This window comes from Fundulus heteroclitus, chromosome 11 (genome assembly GCF_011125445.2).
Source record: "Fundulus heteroclitus isolate FHET01 chromosome 11, MU-UCD_Fhet_4.1, whole genome shotgun sequence".
NCBI classification, from domain to species: domain Eukaryota; kingdom Metazoa; phylum Chordata; class Actinopteri; order Cyprinodontiformes; family Fundulidae; genus Fundulus; species Fundulus heteroclitus.
This window is the reverse complement of record NC_046371.1, coordinates 8,298,789-8,314,197: the sequence shown is the minus strand read 5'-3', so window position 1 is coordinate 8,314,197 and position 15,409 is coordinate 8,298,789. Positions and strand designations below refer to the sequence as shown.

General features: G+C 39.4%; 1 protein-coding gene across 2 annotated transcripts in view; it reads left to right on the top strand.

Moving 5' to 3' along the window:
* Positions 1-15,409, top strand: part of sgcd (sarcoglycan, delta (dystrophin-associated glycoprotein)) — a 224,883-nt gene that overhangs the window by 191,246 nt on the left and 18,228 nt on the right. For both annotated transcript variants that reach the window (XM_012873406.3, XM_021321974.2), the window contains exon 6: positions 1,167-1,239. In XM_012873406.3, the coding sequence (XP_012728860.2) occupies positions 1,167-1,239 (73 nt within the window). The remainder of the gene's footprint in view (positions 1-1,166; positions 1,240-15,409) is intronic.

The following is a 15,409-nucleotide window of genomic DNA, read 5'->3' as shown; positions in this document are numbered from 1 at the left end:
GAATACGACATGTTTTGACACAGTTGGACTAAAGCTGTAAAAATTCCCATTTAATAGTTGAACCGAGGACACATAACAAGAATTGCTATTTAAAAGATTGGATCATTTTGTTGTCCCTCTTACTTACTGTTGAAAAGTGAGCAATAGCTGTTTGGGCTCTCCGCAGCCGTTTAAAACGCCTTGAATTGCTTTTAGTCATGGCTATTGATCTTCACCTGATGGTTAGTTGATTTGATGTGACTGGATGGTTGGGCTTACCCAAAGCGGCAGGCTGCTGCAATGGCTCTAAGGTCAATCAGGGCCTCAGGGTAAAGGGCCAGCCAATTACCTTCTTTGTGTGTGTGTGTGTGTGTGTGTGTGTGTGTGTGTGTTTTGTTTTCCTTCGGTGCTGTTATGTCGCACCTCTTTGCAATCAAGCAAAAACGACAGAAGAGTAACAGTTGAAGTTAGAATCGGTTTGCAGAGCTCTAGTGTTGAAAGTCACAATCTGAGTTCAATGTCACTGACACCAATGGCAGTTTTTCTCAACGTCCCGCATGTGCAACGGTTTTTAAAATATCATCGTCATTTATCAATTATGCAGTGAAAATTGCCATCACATGACTATATAATCTGAAGACAGAGATCCCGGGGACGACCCAGACTAACACTAGAACCTAAACTAGTAGTCGTCAGACTAGTTAAAAGCACTATACAAGTACAAGCAATTCATTTATATGACTAGAAAAACTACGAAACAGCAGAACTTTTGCCAAGTATATACATGCTTTTATTGTAGTTTGGCTCATATCCTACCTTTCAGGGGCTGTGATGACAGAGCAAAGTCTGGTCTTCTTCCATTCACAAATCTAATATTTGCTTTGCTGTGAGCTTCTTCACTTAGAGGTAAAAGGAAAAAAGGTGAAATCAAAGAAGCCCGGTAGAGAAAACTTTCTTTCAAAATGTTGCTGTTTTGTTTTGTTTTTTTAACCGTGGACCCTCATATTTTCCAAGAAGCGCATTCTCCCATCCTATTGCGAGGTGAGATGGGGGCCGCTGGGCACACTGACCAGAGCCGTATAGATTGGCAGAGTCTCAGAGATTATGTCCATTGATCAGATGGGGCGCGGGGGTTGCGGTTTCAATTGATGCAGCCTACGGTCTGACTTTGTCTTCTGTGATTTCAGGGGCAGAAGGAGCAGTGTTCAGCAAATCTGTGGAGACGCCGCATGTCAGGGCGGAGCCGTTCAAAGAGCTTCGGTGAGTCCAAGTTCTGCTCACAGATCAGATGGGATGGCTGCTACGGGTGAATGGACAGGAGCCTGATACTTCCATTTTTGAAAAAGCTTATTAAAATAAAACAATTACACGGTGCATTGTTAAAGGTGCATAGTGCAAGTTTTTGAAGTTAGATATCAAGTACTGTCTTTCCCATACTTGCCCTTACAATTGCCTGAAGTGTAAAACTATTTACTGAAGTGAGAGTGATTCCTCTGGGCGTGTGCGTGGTTGTGACGCGCCGCACACTCTCGTTCACCTGGCTACTTTGTTGAGTCTCCGCCGTAATCAATGCATTAGCGACAGAACACGGGCTAACTTAAATATTTACAGCCTTCTTACTTCAGAAGATTACATCTCTAAAGAAAAGGCCTGTGCCATCGCAGCGACAGATGTTCTTCCTCTTCTCCCAGACACATGCGCAACACTGGTGTAATTTCAACTTGACGCCACAGGAGGCAGATGTCTGCAAAAATCCTGCAACTTATGCTATGCTCCTTTAAAGATTATAAAGATATACAGAAAAAGAATATACTGAATACACAAGCAGAATTTTTAATAGTAGAGCATTTAGCACAGTTAGCACCGACAGAAATTAATGCAGTAAACTGTGGGTTTTAAGGTATTTGATACATTAAATGTGCAAGGAGGTTATTTTCAAGAAATATAATTGTATGTATCGACCACAATGTGGTCCTTTAATGTCACAACCAGAATACATCATTATTTTTACAAGGGTTTCTTTTCAACTTTGTTTAGACTTAGAGCTCACAATGGTTGTGGACATTTTCACGTCTAAAATCAAAACAAATGTAAAAGTGTGGAAAAAAAAGAAAATCAGGTGCAAGGCAGCCGATGATGCAGCCTAAAGTTGGCAAAGAGTGATAATATCCTACATGTAGGGCCAAACTGCGATGCCAATAAGTAGCACAATGGGCATCAAGAGTGGAAAATTTGACAAGATTTGTGGGGGAAAAACCTACAAATCTGGCAGCATTCAGAAATATGTTATTTCTTCTCCAGTTCTGACTAACAGTGTTCCTCTGAAGTGCAAAGGCTTCTATAGGCTCCTCCCAAATGTGCCACTAGAATAGCTCACTATTTTTAATGAGCCAGGCAGTGGTTGAGGAGGTCTCACCTTTCAACATTCCTTTATTTGTACCCGTAGGTAGGTTTGTTTTGCAGCGGTTCAACAACAAAAAAAATATCTCAATATATCCAAAACCATAAAATATAGTGCTAAGAAAAAGAAATGTAAAAATAAAAAGACACAGATGAGGAGGGCAATCAAGATAAATATGCATTGAGAGCCTATGTGTCATTTCAGCTCGTGTATTTCATTAACATAAGTAGGAACAAAGCTGTTTTTAAAAAGTCTTGTCCCACATTTTGGGCCTAAGAATCTCCATCTGGAGGGAAGGAGTTGAAACTCTGAAGGGGAGAAGCAATCAACTGTACCTAACTGCTCTACAGGGATGAGACTGATTGTTGGGACTCTCCAATCAGTCTGGACGGCACTTTATCTGCTGGAAGGAATTTCTCTCTTTCGTAGTTGTATGACCAAACCATGACAGCAAAGAAAAGGATGAAACGGATGTGATAAAAGTAGGATAGAAGAGGATCATTTTGGTTTTGTCTGTATTAAAATGACACATTTTCCTGCAACAGAATAGGCGCTGATGAGTCTTTTTTGCACAACGCCTCACAGTTGGCTTCAGAGTTCAATTTATCATCTACAATAGTCCCAAGATGTTTGTGCACAGTCTTAATGGCCTGACCTTCAATTAAAGTGGCTTTGTGCTTGTGATTTTTCCTCCTAAAATCAATGATCATGTCTTTTGGTCTTATCAGCATTCAGTGAGAGGTAAGACTCCTCCTCACACCGTTGAAGGAGGTCATCAGTCACCGGACTGTGGCTGCTTTCATTCTCCTGGCGGAGACAAACAACACAGTCACCCACATCCATTATTACGGATCTATTTTCACGTACGCTCCGACACGTTAGCATACAGAATAAAAAGCAAAGGTGACGGTACACAGCCCTGAGGTGACCCAGATGAATCTGAGACACGATTGATACAGCGTCAGGATCAAACACAGCAGACCGTTACTGTTTCAGGAGCGTTTCGATTTAAATACGCAGTTGGACTGCATTAAAAGCCGAGTAAGAGTCCACAAATAAAAATGTGACTTGTGTCTCATTGAAATCCAAGTGTTTAAAAAGTAGAGTGAGAATTGCATCCTCCACTCCACTTTTCTCCACATGGCGAGTTTGTGTTGTACTCAACAGGAATGTAGCTATCAAGTCATTATTCAGAGGTTACTGTCTGCTGGACCATGGAAACTTTGTAGCTAGTGCTACTCATCCTGTGGACGAAAGGCTAATAATAACACTTATAAACTACAGTTACCGGTGAGCCGCATCGAGGACTGATAGCCGTCGTATACGATGCACTTATTCTAGAAATGATCAGTTGTCCTCGTTTGCACTGCAGATCAAAACTCATACAGTGATTAAATAGTGCAAAAATAAATGCAAAATAAATGTGAAATATTATTAAGTAATGAAAAAAATGTAATATAAACTAATGTTAAATCTTGCTAACAATAATTTAGTAAAACTTCACAAGAATAAAGAATAAAATTACAATACAATTGTTCTTTTTATCGAGTCATTTAGATATTTTCAGGTTTATTTTTGGCAGTTTCAGGCTTCCAGAAGATCTCAGTACTCAAAAACTACCGAAAACGACCTTCCTCCCTTCATCTCTACAGCACTACTACTAATACTGCGGCATTATTTCACATAACAAATAAAGTAGTGAGACCAGTTACTACCGCTGTGCAGTACCTAGTTTATTAATTTTCTGTTCTAATGAACCCAATATCTCTTTTTCTGGGCTATTGAGTCAATCTATACAAGGAAAACACAATTAATAGACATTAAATTGGTCTTTCAGAAGGTCAATACTTTCGTTTTAGGGGCCAGTAATTCATTAGTTATAGCCTCAGATTGTTCTCCAGTGAGACCATGGAAACGACCAAAAATAAAACATATTACGCGACAATTAAAAGAAGATACACTGTGAATGTTTTTCTCAAAGTGAAACGGGCACAAAGAAGCGTAAAGTACGTTGAAGTGATGTTGACTCATGCAGTGTGTATTTCAAGGAACGGAAACTCATTTGTCACTCCAGATTGACCATTACCGGCGAGGATATTGCTTTCAAACAGTAAAAATAGTTTATTGACAGCAGTAAAGACAGGCAGGAAAAAGTATTGTAAAGTTAGAAGACTGATTGCTGCTGTTTTTAGTTAGATTTGTATCTTTGTGCTTTTTTCTTAGTGGCCTTCACACAGTTATCATTTTTATTTTTAGCCAGCAGTTCCTGTTGGCTCTTATATTATACACAATTAAATCACTGCTTAGTTAGATGCTTGATTTTTTTTTTCCCCATCTGTTTGCAGCAATAGTTGTGCCAATAAATCCCATATAAGCATAAATAATATAATGGTAATAACTGTTTAATCGTGCTCATGGATGTTTTCGGGTACATAATATATGTCCACTGTTCACTCAGCCGCACATTTTCCCACCTGTCGAGTAACAGAAGCGTTTAACCTGATAAGAACTCAGAACGCAGAATCCAGCCAAGTGCTGAAAGCAGCTTTTTTTTTTTTCATGGGTGGTTAACACCCTGTAACGATCCGTGCTTGTAGGAGTCAGAGTCAGTGTTGTGTTTGCAATCTATGAGATCAATGGGTTCATCTTTGGAAACAGCTGCCTTATCACGGTGCTTTTCCTCTCCTCCGTTTATCAAGAGCCTGTTGCCTCCAAATCGACTCATCTGCAAACATCTTAGCAACAAATCCCGTACCGGGGCGATGTAAAAGGATGGCAATGAGGTTAGAGCGGTGACTAAAAAGACACAGAAGGATTGTAAGCTGTCCGGGAAAGCATAAACATGGTACGAAGGGTGTATCAGTACCTGTACAGCCATGTCCGTTTGGTAGGCTCTGAATACAGCGTTTATGGTGCATTCAAGTACATCCAGTACTCTGGATATCAAAACAAATCCACAGCAATTAAAAAAAAAAAAACTCTCAAATCTCAATATGTTGACCAATTTAATAAAAAGTTCTTAAACAATGCACTGCAAAAAGGGAACACAAAGTAAGTACATTTTTCTGGAAATTTGTTTGTTTTTCCGTGATTTGAGCAGGTAAATAAGACTATTAGCCAATGGAATAATATTTTTGCACTTAAAATAAGAACAATTCATCTCCATCATCTTATAGCAAGTGCAGTACATCTAATTATCTTAATTTAGGGGTAGAAATACTCATTCCATTGGCAAATTGTGTTGTTTAGCCGTTCAAATCAAGGAAAAATATACTCATTTCAAGAAAATTGTACTTACTTTTAGTTCCCTTTTTGCAGTGTGGTGACCAGTTATTTAGTAACCCCCACCCCCGAAGAATTAGAAAAATTTCACCCCCTCAATCCAACAAAACATTAAAAATAATGGTCAAAATGTAACTTTTATCGTTCTCCCTCTGAATGCAGTGAAGCCATTACTCTGAAGATTATTATTAGGATTTAGCTGTACACTGTTTCACAAATCAAACATCTGACGTATAGCAACACACACACACAGGCCTGCTTTTTTTCGCTCTTTTTACACAGATCTTTGATCTTTAATTTTTCAAATAGTTCGACTCAGAGCAAATGCTGAATTTATTGCATATTATAATATTTTAAGATCTTAAAGGCGTCACCCTCAGACACTTATCATCAGAAGGGGGGACGATGTCTATTGTCGGTCATTGTTTTACGCTCAGGTTCCATAATGATCCATTTCTTTAACTCACAGACAGCAGAACCTTGTTCACAACGATACCTGAGACTAAGAGTAGCCTTTAGAGACGTCATTTTAGGACAATTCTTAGAATTTTCTGAATTCTAAGATTTTTCTTAAAATTTAAAAGTTATTCACAAAGCTTCTTAAGCCTTAAGAGAGCTCCTAAAGTGACAATATTTTAGGAGTAGTGGTGAAAACAGAGAGCTGATTGGCTGATCCACCAACTAAGCAGTGGAGAAATTGAGCACATAAACTTCCTTAACAATCATAGAATTATAATATTTAGATAAGATTAACTTTATTCCGCATAGAAATTGTTTAGTTTCAGATTTATCTATAAGGTCCCCACGGACCTTTATAACTTTGTTACACCTGAGCTGTATTTTCTGGACAAAAAAGGAAATGCTTGTTGATTTTTAAAAGATAGTAGGCTACGGAGGTATCACTGAGAATTTAGGATGTCAAAGAATCATATTTACACAGAGCAAGGGACCTGAAAGATAAGATTTTTTATAAGAAATGAATAATCTACCAACAAATCTCTTGTTGCTGGAAAAAAAGAATCAAAAGTCCCCACTAGGATCCAGTCTCTGGTCAGTTTTGTCAAGTCAAATAAACTTTATTATTCTCAATGACAGACAGCAGTGCCAGATGTTAAAATCAGCCACACAACAAAAACAAGAGAAGTAAAAAGAAAAAAGTCCATGTTAGTCCTTAAAATATAGACCAGGAATTGACCAGATTAATGGCAGCAGGGATAAAGGATTTTTTTCAGTCTGTGGTGCTGTTGTCAGAGATGGAAACAACTCAGTAGTCACCTGTAGAAAGCACATTTGCTGCAACTGGTAGAAACAAGACTCTGCAGCACTAAAAAGAAGCAACTATCCATAGCAGAAACAAACCTGTGATCCCGATTGGAAACAGAAAATCTGTAGTAACCTGCGGAAACAAAGTTCACGAGAAACACATCCGTAGTCGTTTGCAGAAACAAAACGATGATCACCAGAGACAATGGATCTTTTGTACTGCAGGAAAGAAATCCATGGACACAGATAATACGGGTCTAGTGTCACAGGAAAAAAACAAATCTGTATTTCACCAGTGGAAACAAAACAATGTCTGAAAAGGATAATCCCTAATCCATAGAAGCTGGTAAATACAGATCTGTAGTCATTAGATTGGCTTGATTTACATTTGCCAAATAAATTATGTTTTTCTCTTTGTGGCGCCTTACACATCCGGCCATGCACCTCATTCATGTTCCTGCTTTCAGTGATTTGCTTTATGTCTAACCTAAGACCAGCCCCTAAACTGCTGCTGCAGGTTTCCCCAAAAATCAAAAGGCTTTTCATGAAATATCTCTTTAAGGTAGAAAGCTTTTCCAGATTCTATAGGTTTTCATGACGGCCATCAGTCCACTTCATCTTCGGCTGGCTGTGTGGCTTTTTTCCATCCCTGTATCCCCCCACCGCGTACATTTTATGTGCGAGTGTGAGGTACGGACGCCTCTCTAATGTAAATGTCTTGTTTATCATCTTTCTCTCGGCTGTGCTGTCAGCTGTTATGACAGTCAATCAGGGAAGAAAGCTTGCGACAGAAACCGAGGGAAAAAAAGGAGAGAGAGGGATGTTTGTGATGGATGAGGTTAACTATAGATGGAGTGAAATAGGGGAATATGGAGTGTTGATTCTAACAAATTATATCTTTCATAATTTATTTCGTTTCATGTTGAAACCAGATATTAATATAACCCAATTTTTGTTGACTTAGACAATAGCGATACAACATAGGAAATGTAATATCTTCCTGATCATGTAACAAGGGCATTTTATATTCATTTACTAAAGTTATTTCTTCAACACTTCAAAATCTATGGACCAAAATGGCATTCAAATACCTCCGCATCAAATATTTTAATTCCATCCCAAAGACATGTAGTTCTCTGATCAACTCCACAGCGATAATCCAGCCATATGAAAATACAGTGAAACCGTGCCTCGGCATGTTTATGACGGACTGTTATGGAGCTGAATAGATCAAAGGTGATACCGTTTCTTCCACTCACCCTAATTTTAGATATGAATCACTACTTTTTGAGTAAAAAAAATAATACATATTTTAGCCTTGAACCTTCGTTTGAGACTATAGCTACGTTTACACAGACAAAAGTAATCTAAATAAACGGCCGATTAGAATAAAAAAGCGTCATGTAAACCCGCCAATCAGAATATTGTGATCAGATTAAACTTAATCTGAATGAAATGGGATTCTGAATGAGAGTGGTGGTGTATGCCGGTTGATAATCTGATCAACATGTATATAAAGTACGCTTTTTAGGCTCAAGTTATTCCGAATGTGGCAAATTTACAAATCTCAAACCAAACGTCGTCCCTGCAGCACTCAGCTTTCTCTCGTATTTGAAGCATGACCCCCGCTCGAAGGGGGAGCCACTACATAAAAACGTCATCCGGCTGGTTGTCAAGCTAGCAACAGCTAGCGTTAGCTTATGTTGCGCAGGAGGTTAGCAGCTGCGCTGATCCGCGTTCATGAGCGTTGTTGATCTTTCTACGTTGCCGTCGGTACTTTCATCAGGATTGTTGTCGCTTTTGAACAGAAAATGTTCGAAAAGATCACCGGGCAAAGAGATTTTGGGAGAAATTCAGGAACTTTATTATTGGCCATGTTGTCCAGGACTTAATTGTTGGTAATACATGTTTTGTTGTTTCTTCAGCACACCCAAACAGGACAAGAAAAGTAGATTTTTTTAAATATATTTATTTATAAATATAATCAAAAGTCTTTTTACTCTAGATCTCATTAAAATATGTCAATTCATAAATAAAATATCACATTTTATGTATTTAATTAGAGATCGGCAACATTATATACAATCTGTGTTGGACTCAACCAACCGAAAGGCTCTGAATCCATCTGCATATGTGATTCTTTGCATTTTTTTAATAGGTTGCACTCAATCCTCCCTGGAAATCTCAGTGTAGTTATGTTCCCTCTGTTGTTGTGCTCCAGATCTTTTATTCATCAATACAGTTTTTTGTTTTTTTTAAGGATCACTGCTCTGCAGGGTTTTTTTTTTTAAACCGGAGCATCTATTTTTGTCATGTGTCCTGCGCTGTCGATGTGTGCTGCCTCTTAGGGTTAAGACACAAAGGACTTAAATGACAAATGTAACAGCATTTCAATGATGTGTGCATTGAAATGGACAAATCATCATCAATCACTGCCGCTTTCCTTTGTGGTTCGTTTTAAACGCCAAGTGACTAAAGAAAGTTTCATTAACAAAGTTCAGTTAATTCCTGAACGCTCCAGCACACCCGTCACGTCACCGTCTACATAATTTGACAGTTTTACCTTCGCTGTCCTCAGTTTGTAGATATTTGGTGCCAGCCAGCCAGTTGAAGATGAAAAATGGGCAATTATGTCAGGAAAGACGTGAAGGCTCATTGGAGTGTAGCTAAAATCTAATCTTTCTCAAATCTCTGCAAACCCATAGCAGGTAGCAATCAAGCATCCAAATCCTATTTGGGGATATCATAACACCAGGCATTTGCACATAAAAACACACATCCAAGCCAGAGCTGACACTTCTTTTATTGAAGCCGTTGCCATCATATCCATCTGCGTGGTAATGTCTTGTCAACAGGATGTGTCCTTGCATCAGTCAGTCGTCTTTGGCAAAGCGAAACTCCAGCGTGGCTGAATTCGATAATGTAGCTTGATTTATATCCATACTAACACCGAGCACAGATAAAAGGAATATATATGAAGCAGTAAGTAGGAAAGAGAATGTGAACTGGAAGACAAATATGCAACAGAAAGGTGCCTGAGCTGAAAGGAGGCATGGGGTGATTCTCCTCCTTCAGAAGAATAAGGACGGAAAAAAAAAGTTTTAACATTCAAAAACTTTGAAAAACTCCTGTTAATCCCACAGAATCTCCATCTGGAGATTTTTCTTCTTCTCTCAAGAACTAGAGCCTTTCTTTGGTGTACTGGATCCTTTTCTCTATATTATAGCAGACTGATAAAAGCCTCCCCTGTCGTATAAGCCAATTAGAAAATGAAGCTGAATGAATGTCACAAGGGGAAAGTTTCCTGATATTTCTTGAGTCATTTTCCTCTGGCAAAGTGTAATTTCTATTATGACGTGACTTGCTTTTTAAAGTCTGATAAAAGAAAAAGTAGAAGTAAAGTGAAATACAGTGTTCCTAGACATATTTACATAACTTTGGTATTTTTCCAGATTGAAATGAGCAAAGTCGTCATGTTCCTGAAGATTACGTCTCACGGTACATCACGATTTAAATGCTGACATTCATCTATTGAGCTCAAACTGTAAATAAAGTTTTTTAAATACTAACCAAAAAAAAAAGCACAGAAGGAAATAAAAAAGCAATGGCAGATGGACAAAAGAGTAAGATGGTTTTTACGACCTGGCTCAAAGACCATGACAAAAAGGCAGACACACCATGAATGAGAATTAAAAAAAAAAGCTATTTATTTAAATCATATTAAAGTTCAAGTCAAATCTGTTGATATGAAGCGAGGAAGTCAGTAAAATCAGTGGTGTATGGGAAGGTAAAAGCCCAACGCTGAACACAAGGAGTCGTAACAATGGAAAGAAGGTGGAGAGAAAAACTAAAAGGACAAGAAAGTAAGGATGGATGGAGGGGCGTATCACCGTCGTGGTTAGAGCATGGTGCTTGCATCCTGGGAAGGATGCAAGTTCCCCAGTTCAAATACCCCCAGGCTGCTATCTGGGTCCCAAAGTGGTGGGTTAAATGCAGAGGACAGATGGATGGATGGATGTACAGTGATGATGGAAATACCAATTTGTCACCACCTTTTTTTAATTTTCAATTTCTATCCGGACCTGAAAACTTGCTAATTCAGGATTTTCTGGTCTGCATAAGAATCCTGAACGCAGCACGAAATTAAACATTTAGCTAGGGGTCATGGATCAGTGGTTCTGTGGACCAGATGCCCCCAATATGCTCCAAATTCATTGTGCAAACCAATGCGCTTTCACTCTCTTCAGCTTTTGTACTTCTCCCATCAAAGAAGAAATAAAGATAAAACCTCTGAATCCTGAACTTTTCGTTGATGTGGTCACCAAAGTGTTGCGTTTGTGGTGCTATGTATTTGCAACCAATCGATGGAGAAATGCTGAGAACTTTGCTTGAACCTCTAAATCTAAACTTTCCACTCAACCTTTTTTCTGAAAGTATCAGTCCTGTGAGTTTTCTTTTAACCAGAAAAGCACAGAGGGTTTCACAGCTTAGATAAATATCTTGGATCGCTATGCCTGCAAATCGCTGGGTTTTCAACTTCAGTGATGATTTGAGGAGCCATGCCATCTGCTAGTGTTTGATTCACCAGAGATTCACCTGTCTTGATATGCTTTGGTACTAGTTTCTCATTACTGAACATTTTAAATAAAGCCCGCTCTTGACAGTTTTTTTTTACAATTCTCCCTCTCAGTTACTAATGACTGGCCAATTGGTTCCTGAAATCTTATGTTTGTCAACAATAGAAGTCCTAAAAGTGAAATAACTGCAGTGAAAGCACAGCATGAGGAGTTTTCTGGAAGGTCGACAGGTCACAGATTTATAATAAGGCGCCGTTTTCAGGGCCTATTAGAAGTTAAATCTCTGAGGTGACTTTCACCTTGGAAACAGCGTGTTCCACATTTACTGTTTTCTGCTTCACCTCGACAGGAAGAGCCAGAGCTGCAGAGAAGCATTTTGGATTATTTTAAGAACAATGACTTTGCAGATCGACCTGACTGCTGCATCTGAAATCACTGATTAAATAAATGTTGCTTTCTGCAAGTTTTCTTCTCTTTTTTGCAACTTTTTGCTTCTTTGCCTCTTTGTCATCCCTGATTTTTACCACCTTTATTTTCCCCGGTAGACTCTCTCCTCCCTCGTTTGTTCAACGCTAATCTTACTCCATCTTCAGCCTGCTTGTACTTCCTCACTCCTATTTCTTGCATTAAATACCTTGACGGCCTGTTTCCGTTTATTAGTTCCTCCTTCGCGCGTACAGGTCCTGATTCATCCCTCCTCTCACAGTGCTTTCATTTTCGTTTTTCTGCATTTATCTCAGAAACTAAGCAGTTTGCAAATGTACTAGAAAAAGAAGACTCTCCTTGTCTCCTTGTATGTGTTAAAACGTTAGATACCTGAAGCTTTAGGAGAGGAGGTGTTATCCTTGTGACCATTTCCTGATTTAAGGAGATCAACACATACAGAAATCTGCCTTTCTTGAATGTCATGTCTTCTTGTCTTTCCCATTTTGAAGGGAGGTTAAATTAAGTCACCCTCTTTATGTCATATTTATACACCAGATAAGCAGGGAGTCATTGATGACTAATTAAATGTTCCTAGATAGTATGGTCTACATAAAAATGTCAAGAATTAAAAATGACTAAAAATTATGAAAATGTTTCAGTAACATTTTATTTGAAATGTGGATTCTTTCTGGATCCATTGACAGCTGGAGATTGGCACCAGCACCTCTCGTGACCCCACAAGGGATAGACGTATTAGAAAATGGATGGATGTTATGGGTGGCGGTATTTATGGATATGGGCAACATCTGACAACATGAAGTAGGCTAGAAGATCTGAAAATGGCAACACAACAGGTCCTTTGAGTCCATTCCACTGCTCCCTTATTCAGGGGTTGCCACAGCAAGTCATTGCCATTTACACACAGACTTGGCAGAGTTTTTACTCCAGATGCCCTTCCTGATGCATCCAGGATGCAAACTCATGTCGCCCCGTATCAAGACACAAAGACCCAGACAGATCCCACTACACCACAGAGGGACTTTACACAACAGGCCCCGATCCAGAGAAATTCAAGAGTAGATAAGAACCATAGCCATTGACATTTATCACTCTGGAAAGTTCATAAAGCCTCCAGGGAAGCACAGTGAGTCATGGGACAGTGGAGAACCTTCCTGAGAGTGGACATTCAATAAAACAAACCCTCCAGGAGATTAGAAAATAACCTAGAACATGTAAAAGACTTACAGTGAAGGCCTATTTTGCCTCAGTTAAGATCAGATTTCACGATTCAACAAAGACAAAATGGCCGCCATGGAAGAAATCCTGGACAAAAACCATTGGGGGTCAAAAAGAGCATAAAGGTATATCTTACCTTTGCCCCAAAAAAACTTTAATGTTCTCCAAACTCTGCTGGAAGTTATTCTGTTGACTGACAAAACATAAGTGGAAAATCTTAGGAAGTTTTGTAACCCGTTACGTCTGGCACAAACGTAACTACATTTCAGGAAATAAACATTAAACCAAAAGTCATACATGGTGGTAGCAGTGTGCTGATCTGGGGCTACTTTGCTGTGGCAGGACCTGGTCATTGGTAATGGAACCATGAATTCTGCTTTCTGGGAAAAAAATAACGTGAAGAATAATGTCTGGCCAGAGAGTTTGGGACCTTAACCTCATGAGCACACAGGGTATGGATCCAGCGCCTCTGCCCACCTCTGCATAGCTCAGAAAAGTGTTTTGGAGTGGCCTGGTCATCAAACCTGGCGTTCACGGTCTAAAACTCCGTAATGAGGTCTAATTAAAACATTCTACCAAGAGTGGGCCAGCGTTCCTCCACAGTAATGTAAAAGACTCATTGCCAGATATCACAAACGTTTGATGACAGCAGTTCCTGCCAAGGGATGGCACCGCCAGTTTATCATGAAATTATCACTTCCCAAAAAAAGCTGCTTTTGTCATCATATGTTTGTCATAAATAATCTGTTTGATGATCTGAAACAGCGTTAGGGTTATTACAAAACAAAAAAAAGCAAAGTAGTGGAAATCCGATGACAGGATGTGTGAATCCTTTATAGAAGTGCTACGTTCATTTGATCAAGGAGAGAGAAGTCACATTTAGCCAAAGGCAGGGAGCGTTAAAGCTGCACGTTTCACATGGCGCACATCTACAGGATCTATCTGCAGCTTTGAAAACCGGTCGCCGTTATCTGAATACGAACAATACGAGGAAGAAGCGTAGAAAGTTATTAACCTTTGATCCTGCTTGTAGATATGAAGCAGCGCCTGGGAAGGAGGGGGGTGATATGAAGGGGAATGAAGCGAAGAAGAAAACAGGTCAGAGGAAGATGAAACTTTATTGATCGTTGAGAGGAAATGAGCTTGTGCCAGTCGTAAAAAGTAACACGGATGACATCATGGAAACAAACTATAAAGCTACAGCAGGTAAAAGACGGCAAATATTGAATAAAACAGCCAGACAGGAGGTTGAAGCTTTCTTTTTCTTCCACGACTGAATGACTGAACGTGGCGTAAAGCACTCTGGGGTCGTCGGACTTGATAGAGCGCTACAAAAGTAGATTCCCCCAGTTTTGTTTGATTTGAAAAACTGTTTTTGAATACGATGATAAAAAAAAATAAGCGTAAAGAAAACAAGGAGAAGCAAAACCGATTAAAAGGAGGCGAGCGTCGAATTCACGGGGGCCGTGAAGAGGAAATGAAAAAGAACTGCAGCCGGAGGAAGACTCGCCGGACTCCCAGAGGGGGGAACCTTAAAGAACCGCAGGAGATGAGAAGAGCAGGCAGGCCTTTCCTTCAACAGGCACCTCTCTGAATGCTAAAAACAAACCTGCTTTGTTTGCATTCAGAGATTTATTTTCCTCACAGACAACATTGAAACTGAATAAGTAATGAGGAGGAACAAATTTGTAGAGCAGCAAAGTGTATTAAAATAGTTTGCTGCATAATCACCAGATGGATTAGATTAAATAATAAATGAAACGGTGACTAGACTGCCCATTTATATTGCAGTTATGGTCTTAAATGTGATTCAAACTGACTCCAGGCGGCAGGTTTTATTCACCAGCTGATCCAGACGCTAAGACAATTAGCCTTAAGATGTCAAATTCAGCACATAGATGTGTTTATAAGTCCTTTTTCTGTCAGGTCCCCTAACTGTAAAAGAAAAAATACTTTTTGTCCTAGAATGAGGCTGGATGGTTTGACTGCAGAAGGAGAGCTGAGAGGACGGAGGCATCAACACAGTCATTTAAAGTTTTCAAAAGATCCCGAGTGTTATGGGGCAAGAAGGTCAAGTGGTCCCAAAATGGTTCGCCTGCTCTGAATTGGAGGATCCGGTGGAGAGTCGTTGAAGACTCAGGGAGATCTTTGACCCAAATTAAGTACCTGACTGCGGCCTAATAACCTTGAGTCAGTGCCTGAGAGAGAAAAACAAAAATACCTTTAAAGGCAACTTCAGCACAAA